The sequence below is a fragment of the Dendrobates tinctorius genome, unplaced genomic scaffold (genome assembly GCF_039654945.1).
Source record: "Dendrobates tinctorius isolate UK_male_01 unplaced genomic scaffold, ASM3965494v1 ptg000265l, whole genome shotgun sequence".
NCBI classification, from domain to species: Eukaryota; Metazoa; Chordata; class Amphibia; order Anura; family Dendrobatidae; genus Dendrobates; species Dendrobates tinctorius.
In genome coordinates, this window is record NW_027361932.1 from 10857325 (window position 1) to 10876104 (window position 18780).

Genomic DNA, 18780 nt, shown 5'->3' on the forward strand with positions numbered 1-18780 from the left:
GTCACTGTCCCTGCCTTCCGACAAATTGAATAACAATAGGAAGTGAGAGAGCAGCCGGAGCCTTGACTTCCTCTTGATGTTTAATTTGTCCGAAGGCTGGAAAAGTGACGCCAGCGCTTATTTAGTGCTGGGCTCACGTGTCATAACCATACAAGAGCGTAGGCACGGGAGGAGAATATAGTTTTTTTTTTTATTTTAATCGGGGCCAAACGTGGGGCATGAGAAGGAGTTGTCCGAGTAGTGACCAACTTCTTAAATCTTCCCATCTCACTAGTACTTACTCTCCTCTTCAACCTCTCCCTTTCCTTTAGAGTCAAGGTGTCTGCTTTAGCAATGACTGGGACTATGTTGACCTTCCCGTGAAGCGCTTTCATGAATTCCACATCCAACGGCTTCAACCTACGAAAGATTATGATGTGAGTAGGCGTTTCTCTGTGCAAGGATCATGCAACATTTTTTTCTGAAGTTACCTAAAACTCAAGAAACCATCAGCTCCACTCTCAGTGTGACTATAGATATTAAAATTATTTCCTGTCCCTTTCATTTATGAACCGAGGGCCAAGCTGATGACTGCAATTTATAAATGGCCTTATTTCTCACTACTTTACTGTTGGCACATACTGTAGATTAAATACACTTTCTATAATGAGGAGTTAACCTACAAAACCAGTCAGTGAAGGATCCAAGCATTATCTACATACCCTCTATAATACAAAGTATAGAAAGATTACCCTGCTGCTAAGCCGCTTGTTAGAAAGAAGATGCAGCAGACAGCCTCATCATAATGGCCAATCCACTTCAACATTATTAAAAACAGCCCAAATAGGTTTACCGTTCCACAACAACCCCACATCCATTTTGGCTCTGCTCAAACAATCTAATCGAGAACAACAGAGTTCTGTTTTAACTCGCAGAATAAAAAACAGCCATGAAAAATATAAGGCTATGTGCACACGTTGAATATTTGGAGTAGATTTTTCTGCACCAAAAATGAGCATTGGCAGGAAAACCGCTGCATAAACTACGCGGATTTTTACTTTTCAATTCTTTGAAGGGGTTGTTCGGCCTTAGGCTTCAAGTCTGCAGTCGCTCGTACGTGACTGCAGATTTGTGATCCCTCACATTGCGCATTGTATGTGCTGTTAGGGTCCTACAGTGTTGGCGACTGTCTGACTACAAGTATACTTTTTGCATACATTCAGTCACGTGCACACTAGATGAGTGTGGCCTCTCTGTAAGTGTATTGAGCAAGCCGTACAAGACTAGTCAGGATGTGGCCGAAAGTATTCAAATTGCACACTTGGGGTTAACACATGATCGCCTGTTCACAGCATCGGGGAATTCATATGTCTGCAGCCATATAAAGTTACTGCAGAATCGTACCCCAAGGCCGGAAAACGACTTTAAGGAGAAAATAACCATAAACCTCATCCACTTTGCTGGTACTTTAAAGTGCAGAATTTTTTACCCTTGAAAAACAAGTGGAAAAAATGCAGTGTGTGTAAGGATCAGCTAGGATTAATCTTTTAACAGCCTGTAGCGGTTTACCTTTTTACTAAAAGACAAGTTCTGTTTCTTATAAAGTGCTGTGAAACCTGATGGAAATGCGAACATAGCTTTATAAATATAATAAATAAATATACATATAAATATGAACATATAGCATAGAAATGCTCATACAGAAATCTCAATTATTAGGAACAAATACAATAATGATTGGGGTAAGCGTCTCCACCATGAAGAGGCTTGTACATTACCCGTGTCCAAATGGTGAAATAAAGTAGAAGCAGCAGTGCACACGGTTATCAATGATATGGCGTCTGTTCAGACCACTCTCGTCATGAAGGTAGCGCTCAAACTGGTTATCTATGTAGTGAATGATGGTTTTAAAACTGAAAGAATGAGGGAAAATATTAGTTGGGTAAAATGACCACACTCAGATTGTGCTATAACGTTACACTTCATTTCTCATTGTTCTCGGCAGCCGTATGTGATGAATCTGGAGGAGGTCGTGGAGCCAGCTGTGCTGACAGATGCTCATCCACCTCCTGCAGGAATATCACAAACATGAAATCCTAGGAAATGAGCAGGGCTTCCTGAAGAAAACACATACATTGTGTAATCCCAAGGACCAGGTTATGGCGCATTTCAAACAGGTGATATTACTATGTAGCCCTAGGGAGGAAAGTACCACCAGCAGCTAAACGACGAGCAACTGGAAATCTATATAGACAGAACATTACTTGTTTTCGTCTTCCTTTCACCTAATTTTTTTATCTTTATTTCTGCTATATATTCACATTGATATATAAGCTCTGCCAGAGAGATTTATCTCTGTACAATCAAGCATGCTGAGACCGATGTCACTTGCCGATAAGGACCGACCACTGGACTCCTAAGCACAGCAAGAAGCTAAAACAAACTGATTTAGGATTGTAGCCACCAGCATTGTTCAGAATACATATTGTTATGTCAGAACAGAAAAGTTGGGAGCAATTTTGAAGCGGATCAGTCATCAGATCATGCTGCCCAATAATGAGCTGCATGTCGTGAGGAACGGTCCACTTGACACGGCGTTTGCACATTTTCAGTGGGGAGAGAGAAGAGGTCCCTTCACCATTTGTGGAAGGAGAATTGGGACACCCAGCCTACTACGTCTGGGTGTCCGCCTCTAGTAGATGTATACACCCGGAAAATGATGCACGGCAGAGCGCACGTTCACTCTGCTGGAACCATTATTGTCTATGGCCCCGTCGGCGCATAAGTCAAAATCCATTTTGCAGGGGGTTCGGATGCAAGCCCCGACGGGACCACCTAAACACAATGCCAATGTCAGTGGGTTTGAAAATATTTCATGTGTACGGTGCCATAAAGGGAGTTTGTTCAACATTTGAACACATTTTCCTTTTTTGTTTAGGCTTGAATTCTATTAACTGAGGCATACTCCCCTTTCAGTACCCCCACAGATCCAGCGCAGGTGATCTGGATGTCTGCTCTGTTCAGAAGTCACCAGGACCGCTGCAGTCAATCACAGTCGGATACTCCCCTGATGTCGGATACTCCCCTGATGACACACTCTTCCAGTCACCTGGGATTGGATGCAGCAGTCCTTGTGCTTTCCTAATGCAGAAGATATCGCTTTCAGAGTGGCCTACACAATATCCGCTGCGATGCTAAAAGGTGAGCATGCCTTAAAGATTATTAACCTCATACCGTAGTAGTAATTGACAAATAATTACTGTGTATTCACTGCAGCTTGTCAATTATTGTGAAAAATTAGGAAGTAGAAGCTTAGAAAACATATAGTGCAGGATCTCCAATTTATATGTTTTCATTCACTTTGTCTAACAATAGGGAATCAGGAACATTTGCAGCTCGGCTTGCAATCTAATTGCTTCTGGATCGTCTAGAATACTTTTCGCAACAGAGCTTTCGTCTTCCCTCTGGTGTGTGAGGCATTCAGCTGTTATCACAGGATGTGCCCTCAGCGGCCAGGTGCTTCCCATCGCATGATACAATGGCCAGCGTTACTGAAACAAAACGCCAAGAAAACACACAACCGGAAGTGACCTCATGTAGCAGGAGATGACTTCACTCATGTTCTTGTTATTTCATTTTATGGGCCTCAAACACTAAGGTTTCAGCAAAATCATAGCAGAACCATAAAATAAATAGAAATCATTTTGGTCTGTGTGGTTGTCTAAGCCTTGACATGGTTTACTGCAAGTCAATACCCTTTCACAAAACTTGGGACATCTAAGGAAAAGGTTATATCTAATTTGGATTAATGAAAATACATGATAGTCTTGTCATATAGCACGACTGTTTCTCAGAATCAGCATGCGTGTATACGGTTTTATTATTTTAAAAGCAGAACTTAAGGTGGGCATACAAAAACACAGATATTAAAGAGAGATACAGTTGGGTCCAATAATATTTGGACAGTGACACAAGTTGTCATTTTAGCAGTTTACCAAAACATATTGAAGATACAGTTATATAATCAAAATGGTCTTAAAGTGCAGATTCTCAGCTTTAATTTGAGGTTATTCACATCCTAATTGGAGTAGGGAGTTTACGAATTACAGCTCTTTAATATATAGCTGGCCCTTTTTAAAGAGACCAAAATTAATTGGACAAAGAACTCTGGGATGCATAATGCTATTCCTTCCTTAATCCATAATCAATTAAGGAGGTAAAAGGTCTGGAACTGATTCCAGGTGTAGCGCTGGTGAGCTTAGGAAACTGATAAAAAGCCTAAACATCCACAGAATCCTTTCCATGGAAAAACAAAAAAAATAAACACACTTGACAACAACCACACAAGTGAGGAACCCTCTTTCAGGAAGTAGATGTTTTAGTACCCAAGTCTACCATAAATTGAAGACGTCCTGAGAGCAAGTACAGAAGGTTCTACAGAAGGTGCAAACCAAAAGTCCAAAAATCTGCTGTAAAAATAGAAAGGACAGATTAGACTGTCAAAAAAACATCTAAAGAAGTCAGTCCAATTCGGAAAAGCATTCTTTGGACAGATGAAAGAGAGATCAACATGTACCAGAACGATGGGAAGAAGAAATCTTGGAACGACTTATCATCCAAAGCACACCACATCCTCTGTAAAAACATAGTGGAGGCAGTGTGATGGCAAGGGCATGTAAGGCTTTCAATGGCACTGCGTCATTAATGTTTATTGATGATGTGACTGAAGACAGAATAAGCCAAATGAATTCTGATGTGTACAGGGCTATAACTTTCTGCTTAGATTCAACCAAATGCAGCAAGGTTGATTTAACTGCTTCACAGTACAGATGGACAATGACCCAAAACATCCTGCAAAAACAACCCAGGAGGTTTTTGTTTTGTTTTTTTAAGACAAAGAAGTGGAATATTCTGCAATGGCCAAGTCAATCACAAGATCTCAACCCCATCAAGCCTGCATTTCACATGAGTAAGACAAAACATAAGGCAGAAAGACCCACAAACAAGCAGAAACTTAAGTCAGCTGCAGTCAAGGCCTGGCAAAGTATAACAAAGGAGGAAACCCAGTGTTTGGTGACGTCCATGGCTATCAGACTTCAGGCAGTCATTGCCTGCAAAGGATTCGCCACAGAGTACGGCATATAAAATGAACATTTTATTCATGTAACGTTAATTTGTCCAAATACATTGGAGACTTTGAAGAAAAATGTTTGCAATTCCGAAATGTTTCACAGGATAGTTTTATTCACCCCCTTTAATTAAACCTGAAAGTCTACATTTCAATTACATCTCAGTTATTTAATTTTAAATCACAAATGGTGGCATGCAGAGCACAAATCACGACGATTCGGTCACTGTCCAAATATTTCTGGACCTAACTGTAGATATAAATTGTTTAAAAGACAAATCAAAGCCAGCTATAAAACATCAACCATAACACATGCTGAAAGTATGTATGCCAAATAAAAAAAGCTTATAAAAAGTACAATAGAAAACAAAAAGGCCAAACACCGGTTATCCTATAAAAGTAAAAATTCAGTTCTTACAGCCAGAAGTGCATTCACTATTATTCGCCCTGTCGTCACTAAAGCCATAAATAAATCTATATAATCCACCATCTTGGCCGCAGGTTGATCAGGATTCCTACTTCCCAAATACCAGTGGACCTAAGCCTAAATCCCACGCCCTGAAATCAGATTACATTTAATGAATTTAACTTTGTTTAAAAGCAACAAGTGTTCCAGCAGAAAACTGGCGATAAGAGATCCACGTAGTGGCTCCAGATTTTATATTATGGTCCATGTCTGTGACCTGCGCATTGTCACAAGGATCCAAGGAAGGCAGCCAGAAACATTTCAATGGAATAAACAAGATGAATTAGCGCACAATCAACAGGAAGAACTGCTTGAAACACAATAATCTGGCTGCAGCTCTTGTAGGGGCAAGACGACAACGGAAGGAAAAGGGGGGACTCCTGCACATCGCTACCCACCGCAAGCCACAGTTATCACATTTAACCCTTACTCCAATTGAGACACATATAGCTTTGTGCTGTTTCCAGTGTAATGTTGTAGGACCGATGAAATAAAAAGCTCTTTGCATCTGGCCAGGTCCCAGAGAGGACTCTCATTTATACCAATGGCATGGATTTTGTAGAAAATAGGTAAAAAGATTTCATATGAAGACAGAATATTTTATATATGCTGACTGCATAGTTAAACATTCAGTATCTGCCTCGCAGTAGTTATCTGCGGCTCTCATGCCCAAGATTCCCAGCCCCGCAGTCTGATTAAATCATAAGGGACTGCGGGGCAGGATCTCTGGCCGCGCGTCCACGCAGGCGCGATAGTTAGGCCAGGAAGTCATGAGAGAGGACAGACAGCGGTCACTGCGCATGCCCCAGAATACATACTACAGCGCAGGCGCCAGGATTTGAAAAGAAAAATGAAGAGGTGGAGCAAACAACGCAGGAAGACATGAGTGACGGATGTGAGGCGTCTCGGTCAGATGGGGAAAGACCTGCCCCCCCCCTGTCAAATATCAGGTATGTCTGACCAATTTTAAACAAAGATTATTTCTGCGGTGGAAGGTACCCTAAATAAAAGAGCCACCTTGACAGAATGCAGCATTAGTGTTGCACAAGGTGGCTCTTTTACTTAAAATCGCCAGGAGGGGGTGAGAGGTTCCCTTTAAAGGGGGTTGTTCAGGGTAAGAAACAATGGTTTGCATTTCATTCCAGAAATAGTGCTACGCTTTGCCATAAAAGTATTCGGCACTGCAGCTCAGCTTCAACCACTCTTATACCCCTAGATACCACATTTATAGACCAGTAGATGGCCCCTCTATGACAATTGCAAGCCTTAAATTGGCATTTTGATAGTGGTTGACCTTAAAAAACATTATGTAGCATACCAGAAACATATATTCAACCTTAACTTACCAATCTTGGCTGTTAATGGCATCCCCGTAGCCCGGAGTATCTACAACAGTTAAGCGAAGTTTCACTCCACGCTCCTCAATCTCAACGGTGGAAGCTTCGATCTGAACCGTTCTTTCAATTTTCTCTAGCGAATAAATAAGTTGTAAAATGTTACGGTTATATACTGTATGTCCAACTAACTATATTGCACTGAGAACAGCTTAACACACATATTACAAAAGGCAACTTTACAGATCCAGAAACGTACTTACGAGTTACAAATGGCCTCAAACAGAAACAAGAGAAAAGTGGCAAAAATTTGATGCACAACTTTTATTTAAAAGGGGTTGTCCGCCACCTCTTTTCATTTGATCTAACATCTGGAATGGATGGACACTGCTGACCATCACAGTTACCGAGATCAGCCTCCGACGCCCACTTTGGTTGTGTCTAATGAATAGGACATCAGATGGTTTCCTTGCCAATTGTGCCACATCATCTCCACGGTCAAAAATATAACATATCCATTGGGACAGAACTGGGCTTCTCAAACTTTTTCTACCGAGACTCAAGAGACGGACCAAATTAATGCCAGTGTTTAAATAATTGTTAGTGGAGATCCATATTTGCATTCAATCATATTTCTCAATTTGTCTTTTTGTGTCTCCTGAACCCAACATTATAATAAGTACAAAATTAGTCAATTGGGTTATTAAACTAGACTAGCACTTACTTTAACCATAGAATGGACTGTGCAGCTTATAATCCCTTCAATGAAAACTGCCCCCCCCAGGTGTGGCCTCAACAACTAACTTTGGCTTCAATGGCGAGTCCTCGCTCACAGTTTGGGGCCTCATTTTTGTGCCCATACTTTGTCACATACACATGAAAAAATAGTATTTTCGATCAGTTTCATCAGTGATTGGTCAGTGTGTCAGTTTGGACCATCAGTGGTTTTCACGCATAGGTAGATAAATTACAAGCTTCTCCTATTTGTAGCAATCTTAATGACACATAGCACACAGACTGCACACTAAATGCCTTCCATAATTCACAGACCCATAGTCTTCTATTGGTAGTTTTCATTCGAGCTGCCGGTAAAAAAAAACAAAACACGTGTCTGTGATTTTTGCACAAACACATGGTCCACAAAAAAACACTTACATGTGAGCGACTCTAATGGATGCGTTCTATCCATGAAATAGACAGATAGAACACACATGTGCAACTCTGATGCCTGCGTGAGGCCCAAGAATACCTGGAAATAAAGAATGCTTACTGATTTCTGAAAGGGGTAAGGTCTCGAGATCACTGGGTGTCCCAGCAGCTGGAACGAGACCCTATATCCTGGGAATGTAGCTCTATGGGGATGCCCGATATAGCTGGGCACTGTTCCTCTTCCAAAGTCTCATTTTTTTGGGTCTGCAGGGTCCATATAAATCGCGTGGGTGGTAGGAGGGAGCATTATTAAATGCAAAATTACCATTCAATCATGTAAAGAATTTCAAAATGTAACAAAAAGTTCCAAGTTTTATCAGGATAATAAACTAAGTAACAACATAAAAGGAACATTTCCCATAACTTCATTGGGAGGCCAGTAGCAGTTAATGTTTATCCAGCAAAACAGGGCAAAGTTTTTACACTACTAAAACAGTAAATGTTAGTACAAGGAAACATACAGGATGTGCACATGTATGGAAAACCTTGTAACAGAAAGACACAGGTGAAACTAGTAAGAGGCAAAACTGTAAAAGTATAGTGGATGCCAAATCAGAGAGGGACCGATGCCTACAGTAACCAGGATGAGAAAATGTCAGCAAGTACCTGCAGCTCCGGGTATATATCGCTCAGGATACAGATCAGTAAGGAACAAACTGTTGATCAAAGTCGATTTCCCCAATCCGGACTCTCCTGCAAAGATGGGTTTTCCATACAAACATGTGTTACCATATATTATACAACATGAAACAATATGAACACGTAAAAAGAATCTGACATGTTCTACATTCACCCCTATCTGTAGGTAGCATGGTACATAGTTGCAGATTAATATATAGGGGTGTAGGGAAATATTCCGTATTGTTCAATTGACTATATTTTTGGTCAGATTGCAGTCTCTGAAAAAAATGGATCAAGGTTATTCAATGGGACTGTGCAGATTATTATTCATTTATATAGCGCCATTAATTCCATGGTGCTGTACATGAGAAGGGGGTTACATGCAAAGTTATAGATATCGTTAACAGTAAACAAATTTACAATGACAGACTGGTACAGAGGGGAGGGGACCCTGTCCTTGCGGACTTACATTCTACGGATGAGCAATTCTTTTCACTGACCGAATCTGCACGGGGTGGGGGGCGTCACAGCAAGCACTAGTTTCTAACGTAAACCGGTTGAGACTCATTTATTCAAGTCTGTGAATGCGTAAAAAAAAAAAATTAAAATCAGATGCCATACGTAGCCACTGTATAGCATCCCATTGCAATTCTGTAGATAATAGCTGCTGCTGTAAAAAAATGGATTGTATACAGACTGAACACGGATGACGAATCCCACAATTATTTATACGCTTGTGTAAACCTCTGCTCATCCTATGGTTAGGAGTCCAGTGGGTGGTCCTAATCAGCGATTGACATCCTTCCTAGTATGAATGTGTATGAGCAGAGATGTAAATGACTAAAGTCAAAGATATCCTGATTATCTACTCATAAACCGATGTAGCTTTCTTCTCAGCATCGCCTTTAACAAAACATGCTGCCCATAGATTACACAGCATATCTAATCCTTACTCGTAGATCAATAAAACAGGATTTTTTGGGTTGCTTACCATAAAATCTGTTTCTCGGAGCCTTCATTGGGGGACACAGAGACCATGGGTGTATGCTGCTGCCACTAGGAGGCTGACACTATGCACAAAAAAGTTAGCTCCTCCTCCGCCGTATACACCCCACCGACCGGCAGGAAATTCCTCAGTTAGTGAGAAAGCAGTAGGAGAAGTAACGGAATAGATTGGTTACAGTTGAGTTGTTCGTTCTGTTTTCAATCGACAAACATAAGAACAGGAGTTGTAGAACATGGGAGGGTGCTGTGTCCCCCAATGAAGGCTCCGAGAAACAGATTTTACGGTAAGCAACCCAAAAAATCCTGTTTTCTCGTTCGCCTTATTGGGGGACACAGAGACCATGGGACGTCCCAAAGCAGTCCCTGGGGTGGGAAACAAACTTCCATCAGGCCAGTGGACTCACCACCGCGGTCTGCAGAATCCTTCTACCTAGGCTGGCGTCCGCCGAAGCATAGGTGTGGACCCTGTAGAATTTCACAAAAGTGTGAACCGAAGACCACGTTGCAGCTTTGCAAAGCTGCAGCGCGGAAGCTCTGTGGCGCACCGCCCAGGAGGCACCCACCGCCCGGGTAGAGTGCGCTCTGATCCCTGAAGGAGCTGCACGATGCTTGACCCGGTATGCCTCCAAAATTGCCGATCTGATCCAGCGAGCAATAGTGGCCTTTGAGGATGGGTGACCTTTCCTTGCACCGTCTGGAATGATAAACATAGAGTCTGACTTCCGCAAGGAAGATGTCCTGGCTAGATAGACTCTCAATGCCCTGACCAGGTCCAGCTTGTTCAAGGATCGCTCCCGAGGATGAGCTGGGCTCGGGCAGAAGGATGGCAGAACAATGTCCTCATTGAGGTGAAACGAAGATACCACCTTCGGAAGGAAAGAGGGCGGAGGCCGCAGAACTACCTTGTCCTGATGAAGTACCAAGAAGGGAGAGCGGCAAGAAAGGGCCGCTAATTCCGACACCCGTCGGATGGAAGTAATGGCCACCAGAAAGGCCACCTTCCAAGAAAGGAGGGCAGGGAAACATCCCTGAGAGGTTCAAAAGGAGGACCTTGCAGAACCCCAAGAACGAAATTAAGATCCCAAGGATCCACGGGCGCTCGGTACGGAGGAACTGTGTGAGCCACACCCTGAAGAAAGGTTTTGACCTGGGGCCGGGAGGCCAGCGTCTTCTGAAATAAAATGGACAGTGCCGAAACTTGACCCTTAAGGAACTGAGAGCAAGCCCCGCATCCAGCCCTGTCTGAAGAAACGCCAGAACAGAAGGAAGCGAAAAAACCATGGCCGCAATGTCATTGGCCTCACACCAGGAGAAATAGGCTTTCCAAGTACGGTAATAGATCTTGGAAGAGGAAGGCTTTCTGGTGCGGATCATGGTATGAATCACTCGATCAGAGAATCCTGCCCGTTTCAAAACCTCGGTCTCAACAGCCACGCCGTTAAATTGAGCGACCGAGAATTGGGGTGGCAAATCGGGCCTTGCGACAGCAGATCTGCCCTGTCGGGAAGCTTCCAGGGGGCGTCCGCGAGAAGGTTGACAATGTCCGCGAAGCAAGACCTTCTGGGCCAATTCGGGGCGATGAGGACGACTGGAATCCCTTCTGCCTTGATTTTCTTCAACAGCTTGGGAAGAAGAGGCAAGGGAGGGAACAGGTAGGGGAGCTCGAACTGTGACCAAGAAACGGCCAGAGCGTCGGCGCCCCCTGCCAGGGGGTCCCGAGACCTGGACACGAATTGTGGTACCTTCCTTTTGAGGAGAGACGCCATGAGGTCTACGTCCGGGGTTCCCCACCGACGGCAGAGCAGATGAAACACCTCCGGATGTAGGGACCATTCCCCTGCCGCGAGACCCTCGCAGCTTAGAAAATCGGCGGCCCAGTTGTCCACGCCGGGAATGTGAACCGCGGAAATTGTTGGAACAAAGGTCTCTGCCCATTGAAGAATTCTGGACACTTCCGCAAGGGCTGAGACACTCCGTGTCCCCCCTTGTCGGTTGATATACGCCACCGCTGTGGCATTGTCTGTTTGAATCCTGACAGGCAGCCCCTTGAGGCGCCGTTCCCAGTGGACGAGAGCCAGAAGGATCGCTCGTATCTCTAGGACATTGATCTGCAGAGCTGATTCCTGAGTCGACCATCGACCCTGAACAGTGTGATTGCGGAACACTGCACCCCAGCCGATGAGGCTGGAGTCCGTTGTGACAATCTGGGAAGAAAGGACCGCCCCGAGAGAATGAGGGGAGACGTCAACCACCAGTTGAGAGACCGCTTGATCCGGCATGAAAGACGAACCGGACGATCCAGAGACAGAGCCGACCTGTTCCACCTGGACAAAATGGCCTGCTGGAGGGGCCTGGCGTGAAAACTGGGCAAAGGGAACTGCCTCTATTGCTGCCACCATCTTCCCCAGAGTCCTCATGGCTGTCCTGAGAGATGAAAACCGTGCGATCTGTAGTGATCGGACGCCCTGCTGCAGGGAAAGAATCTTGTCTTGTGGGAGAAATACCCTTGACTGACGAGTGTCGAAAAGAAGGCCCAGAAACACAAGGCGTTGAGTAGGGATCAGACAGGACTTTTCCGGTTGACGATCCACCCAAAACTGGACAGGGTGTCTAGAACGATCGCCACACTTAGGCGGGCCTGATGAAAGGAGGGAGCCTTGATCAGAATATCGTCGAGATACGGAAAAAGAACAAGACCTCTGATCCTCAACAAGGCCATCAACGCCGCCATAATCTTCGTGAAGACCCTGGGAGCGGTGGCGAGCCCGAAAGGGAGCGCGACGAACTGATAATGTTCGTGGTGAATCGCAAACCACAGGAACTTCGGATGTCCGGGAAATATGGGCACGTGTAGATAGGCATCTTGGATGTCTATGGAACACATGAATTCCTGCTCCTCCATGGAGGCAATCACCGAGCGAACCGACTCCATCCGGAAGTGGCGGAGGCGAACTCTCTTGTTGAGTAACTTGAGATCCAAGAGGGGTCGAACCGCCCCATCCTTTTTCGGCACCACAAACAGGTTTAAATAAAACCCTGTGAATCGTTCCGATTCGGGAACGGGCACAATCACCCCGGAGCTGAGGAGAGAGGCGATGGCCGAACCGAACCCCGGGATCAAGGCAGGATCCCGTGGCGGACGGGATTGGAAGAAGCGATCCCGTGGAAGAGAAACGAACTCTATTTTGTATCCTGTCGATACAACCTCTCTGACCCAAGCCTCCTCTACTGAGGCGAACCAGACGTCGCTGAAGAAAAGAAGTCGACCTCCCAATTGGAAGGGACCCACGGAAGACCGATGATAGTCATGCGGACGTAGACCGTCCAGATCTAGATCTGGGTGGTCTTCCCTGGGAAGAGTGGGACCGCCAGGACGGAGTGAGCCTGAAGGAGACCACCTTTCTTTCCTGACGTGCTTGTGGCCTTTGCTGGTTGGAAGGGTTTTCCGCCGCATTGAAACGGCGGAAAGACCGAAAGGGACGGAACTGACGCCTTGGAGGAGGTCTGCGAGACTTGGATTGGGGGAGAAGAGAACTCGTACCTCCGGTAGCGTCCTTAATAATCTGGTCCAATTGGGACCCAAAGAGATGCACTCCTTGAAAAGGCAGATTAGTCAGACCTTTTAGAGGACAAGTCCGCCTGCCAGGCCTTGAACCAAATTGTACGTCGGATTGCCACGATGTTGCTTGACGCCTGAACCGCGCAAGATGCGGCATCCAAGGAAGCAGAAAGCAGATAATCCCCCGCATGGGAAATCTGATTGGCGAGATCGGCCAAATGCTCCGGTTGTGCCTTATCCAGAATGCCCTGCCGAAGGTCCTCTGCCCAAGCGGATATAGCCTTTGCTGCCCAAGATGAAGCAAAGACTGGACATACCGCCACAGATGCCGCCTCGAAGGCAGACTTTGCTAGGGATTCTATGATTCTGTCATTAGAATCTTTTAGAGACGCTACACCCGACAGCGGAAGAACAGTATTATTAGAGAGTCTGGATACGGGAGGGTCCACTGAAGGAGAAGCGGCCCAGTTGTCCGTGAGCTCTTTAGCAAACGGATACAGCACGCCGAGACGCTTTCCTCTTTGAAAGCGTCTAGTCGGATCTTCCCTTTCCTTGGTAAAAATCTTCCCAAACTCGGAATGAAAGGGAAACACCCTGGAAGGTGTTTCCGCCCGTCTGAACGAAACCTCCTGATCTGAGGATTTCGCAGGGGCGTCAGTGATGTCGAAGGTATGGTAAATCGCGGCAATGAGGTTCTGCACCGTAACCTTCATGTTCGCATCCTGATCCGAATCCAGCTCTAAGACCCCTTCAGATTCCGAAAGCGCTTCACCTGACTCGGGAGAGGAGGCCCGAGAGGGAGACTGCTGGGGAGTATGGGGTGAGGTAGGGTGAGGAGAGGACTCCGCCTGGAGATCCTGCCTGGGTCTCTTGCGACTGACACTGGCTGGCTCAGATGGGACGTCCTGGGACGTGCTAGGTCCCGCAGAAGCTCCCAAGGGCAACTTATCCAGAACGGCTACTAGGGACCGAGACACCTTGGTGAGGTCTGCCACCGACTGTGATAGGGAGGAGGCCCAACCCGGCAAGGGGGGGCTCACTCACCCCTGGGGCTATGGATGGCTCCTGAGCGGCGTCGGGCTGTGCAGGGGAGGGCCGAAGAGCGGGTACGATCAGCCGTAGGGATAGACATTGTGAAAAACCTGAGGTAGTGCCGGAAGGTTGGGGGACAGAGGGCGGAGAAGGGTCAGTCTGCCGTGCAGAACTACTCACGGTCCGGTGTCCCCAAAAGCGATGCTGCTCGACCTGTCCGGGGATGCAGATCAGGGAGAAGTCCGGCTGGCCGTCCCAAAGAGGCAAAAAGCTGCTTGCAGAAACTGCACAGGGGCTGGGGAGCCTCTCCAGCTGCGTCCGGCTGGCAGGCTGTGAAGATGGCGCCTGCCTGTAGAAAAGCGCGGGTCCCGGGGAAGGGCGGTCCTCGCAGGGTTAATAATTGCTGCCCTCTAGCCATATGCTGGGCAGGAGAGGGAAAGGCGGGGGGGGGGGGGGCCTGGGGAGAGCGGGAGTGAAGTCCGCTTAGTAGAAAGGGGCGGGGGGCGTGGCCGCGACGCTGCGGTAGGCCCGAACACAAGCCGGGGCCTAAATTAGTTGCGACGGCCGCCTGTCAGCAGGGGGTCGGCGCGGAAGACGCGTCGCAACACCGGGCCGCGTCCCTGCCCAGAACTGCTCGACCCCAGTGCTACCCCTGCCAAGATGGAAAAAAGGGGGAAGCACAGAACGAGGCCCGTGAAGACCCGGGGCCTGCATGGATGCGGTGACCGTGGGGGGATGCGGGGCGTGCAGGGACCCTAACGTGGTCCCCCTGGCGACCGCTCCAAGAGAAAACGCCGGGGGAAGACTGACATACTCACCCAGGCAGGGGGCCTTACAATAAAGGTACCTGAAAATCCCACGCTGTCTGTCTCTATGAAATCCGCGCCTCATCCAACCTTCAGGCTCTGGTAGGCGAGATGGTGGGAGGCGGGGGGGCAAGGACCGTCCGTGCGGCTGGCACCTACCTGTGCGAGGCTCCTGGTCCTGCTCCGGAGACCTATGAGGATACGGGGTGGCAGTACACGCCGTACTCAGTCTCTTTGTGGGAGTACGGATGTGACTGTTCACTCCGTATCCCTCCGGAACCTGCAAAGAAACGACGCACACTGAGGTAGATATGGGTCTAATAAAAGACCCGTGTCCACCTCCTACTGACACTAAGCTAAACTGAGGAATTTCCTGCCGGTCGGTGGGGTGTATACGGCGGAGGAGGAGCTAACTTTTTTGTGCATAGTGTCAGCCTCCTAGTGGCAGCAGCATACACCCATGGTCTCTGTGTCCCCCAATAAGGCGAACGAGAAAACACAGATTTGCAGTCAAAACTTGTCTAACAAAAAAAGTCAAACAAAATTAACCCCCTCCCCTAATTTTCAACTACTAAAATAACTACATTTCATAGAATCATTTATACATGAATGATGCTAAAATTGGACAGGGTGGGTACAAAGCAGCCTAAAAGGTCAATGATTAGGTCAGAATTACAGCAAATGAAGGGAAAAGTCACAATAGAAAAGAAATGTTATACAAATGTTACACAACTTACCAACCACCATAAGTGTAAATTCAAAGCCTTTCTTTACAGATTTCCTATGAACCTGGTTGGGCAAGTTTGCAAATCCCACATAGCCGGCAGAGTCTGAAAACTAGGAAAATAACAGTGTTGTGAGAAGTAAGATTTGCATCTGCATATTTGTAACAAATAAAGTGTTCCGCTGTTTCAGACAAAATAATGACAAGACGAATTAATGTAAGGGCCAGTCCTTTCCACTAAAGCCTGCGGTAATAGACTATTACAACTACCACAGGCTAAGGTTTACATAAAATAATAGGAAATACTTCACCCATTTCCTGCCCCTTATATTCCGATAATGCCCAGGTTGCCCGCTAGTCTCTACATCCTAGTTGAGTCTCGACATACCGAAAATGGCTGAGCCGGAATTCCTTAGTAATTATTGGCCACACAGCGATTGGCTGAGGGTCATTTCCTTAGTAATCATTGGCCACACAGCGATTGGCTAAGGGTCATTTCCTATGTCGAGACAGGAAAAGGAAGCAGGAGACTTTTGGGATCTGGGCAATAGAAGGGAAGTGATGGTCTAAGTGAGGGGAGTAGTAAAGGCAGAATCCGGGTTACGAACTAGCTAGGTTCAGTAAGTTTTTTTCTTATGTTAAATTTGTATGCAAGTTGAAACAGGGATAGAGACAGCAATTGGAAGGAAAAATAAATAAATAAAAAAAGCTCACCTCTACGGCCACCCCGCTGTCTCGTCCTCCTAATTCTGCGCCACATCTCTGGCATCTTCACTACAGGCCAGGACTTCTGGTCGCATCCAGGCCTCATATGTCATTGTCAGGATGCATGTCTTGGCGTAGCAATCTTATAACCCACAGTGACTACTGACGCATGGATGTCTCCAAGTCCTGAGCTATACTGAAGAGGCCGTAGATGCAGCACGCGACAGCACAAATAAGAGGACTGCCGGAGAGGGGATCAATCAGGTATTATAGTTTATTTGTTTCACATTTTATGTTCCTAACTAGGAGCCATAAATAATTGTATGGGTGCTTTTATTTAGTCAAAATATTCTAAGCCACTGGTTAAAAATTAGACCTTCCACAAAACTCCTTTAGGGTGCTAGGGTCTATTACAACAGCACATACCTTAACCTTCTCTCCAGTTTGAGACATACTGTATTACTTTGAAGTAGAGGACCTAGAAACAAACATTGACACCAAGATATCAGAGTATGAGCAAGACACACGAATGTAAATGTATACATATAGGTCTAAAAAAGCTTCTATAGAAGAAGAAACACCAAAGATGCGCAAGCACAGATCAGTAAAGATGGATGTACATATGCTGACTCCGAAATATTCAATTAACATCAAAGCACCTCATTTAGCATCTAAGCTCATGGGCGTCCTAAGAATGCTTGTTAATCCAGTTCATTGCCTGGATGTCTTCAATCTGACCTCCAGCTCCATGCCTTCTCTAGTCCTAGATTACATAGCAAGAAGCGGTTTTCTTCACTCTGCCATGCCTAGCCTTCAGCCCTATTCTACTACAGTAGAGTGATGAGTACTATTTTTACTAGGTGTGTGCTCTGACTATGCCCCTTCACTCCAATCTAACCTCTGACCTTGCATCCTAAATTTGGGTGATCCTTTACTCCACATGAATATTTGCTACCCTTCTTGGGCCAAAACAGAGAAAAGAGCAGCCAATTAAATTTTTATTAACTGAATCTTAAAAACAGCATTGACATAATTCACAAGAATGTGGCAATTTACATTTAGATTACCATTTCGTAAAAGGTTTCTATAGGAAAAACAACAACCTAAAGTACACAAAGTGATACGTTTCTACAAGTGTCCAGGCATATTTCCTAAAACCATTGCTATAAGAAAAATACCACCGCATTGGTACATTATTGCAGAATGTACATAAAATATTATTTTACTCTCTTGAAGTCTGGACATATAATCCTCTAATGGGTTTCAGAACCTAGATACATTCCAAATTCCCCCCAAGACAGCTGAAGATATAAACATCTAGTTCAGCGACAAATTATAATAATATTGTGCTCCTGTGGGGTTTCTCATACATTGCGGAGTCAGCAGCATGTCAGAGATAAATAATAAAAGAAAGCCACCTCGCTAAAGACATAAAACATACATCAATATAAATCAGAGCTCCGTCCAACAGGGGACGAGTTTGTCTTGTTTTACTATAGTTCTTGCACTAGTCTACTTAATGCCGATTACACCATTATAAACCACCATGAAAGTGAAATTGTAACACAATGCTGATAAAAGGCACCAACACAATAGTCTCTATTATACTTGTATCTGACTATAACCAAAGACAGAAACGAAGCGTTTAAATACTCTGCAGTAAATAAACAGCAATAGTGCATGAAAATAATATACGGTACTTAGTGAACATGTTTTTTGACCAAAAAAAACACAAAAGCCATCCCACCACTCAACGGTGACTGCAATTTGGACAGTCCTAACTCTAATATTTAAAATATTACCTGTTGTCAAGTGACATGCATGTGGATAAGGGCTGTGAGGGACTGGGCCCAACTAGTGGACACACAGCCATGGGAGACTTAAATCAAAAAACATGTTAACTAACTACCCTATATTATTTTCATGCACTATTCTATTTGTTTACTGCAGGGTATTTACGGTAATTATGTTTCTTTGTTTTTTTCTGTTGGGTGGCTAGTGTGGACGTGTGCTTACACACTGCATGCACACCAGTTTATATCCCAGTTCATACTTTTGATGGTTTTTTTTAGTATTGGATTATGCATGAAGCTCTTTTTCCGCTCTGAAACTCGCCTGAAAAAGCGCCCACAATACGGTCAAAAGAATGAACAACATTCATATGTTCTGGCGTCTTTTAAGGTTTCCAAAGATGACAAGCAGTTATAAGAAG

General features: G+C 45.3%; 1 protein-coding gene across 1 annotated transcript in view; it reads right to left on the minus strand.

Annotated features, from left to right (window-relative positions):
* The window catches only part of LOC141069492 (septin-2A), a 107972-nt gene that overhangs the window by 65818 nt on the left and 23374 nt on the right, over window positions 1-18780 (minus strand). The window contains exons 2-7 of the mRNA XM_073559091.1: window positions 16995-17046; window positions 15877-15976; window positions 8723-8809; window positions 6920-7043; window positions 1758-1892; window positions 282-399 (exon numbers count right to left, since the gene is read on the minus strand). Coding sequence (XP_073415192.1) covers window positions 282-399; window positions 1758-1892; window positions 6920-7043; window positions 8723-8809; window positions 15877-15976; window positions 16995-17021 — 591 coding nt within the window. The 5' untranslated portion in view covers window positions 17022-17046. The remainder of the gene's footprint in view (window positions 1-281; window positions 400-1757; window positions 1893-6919; window positions 7044-8722; window positions 8810-15876; window positions 15977-16994; window positions 17047-18780) is intronic.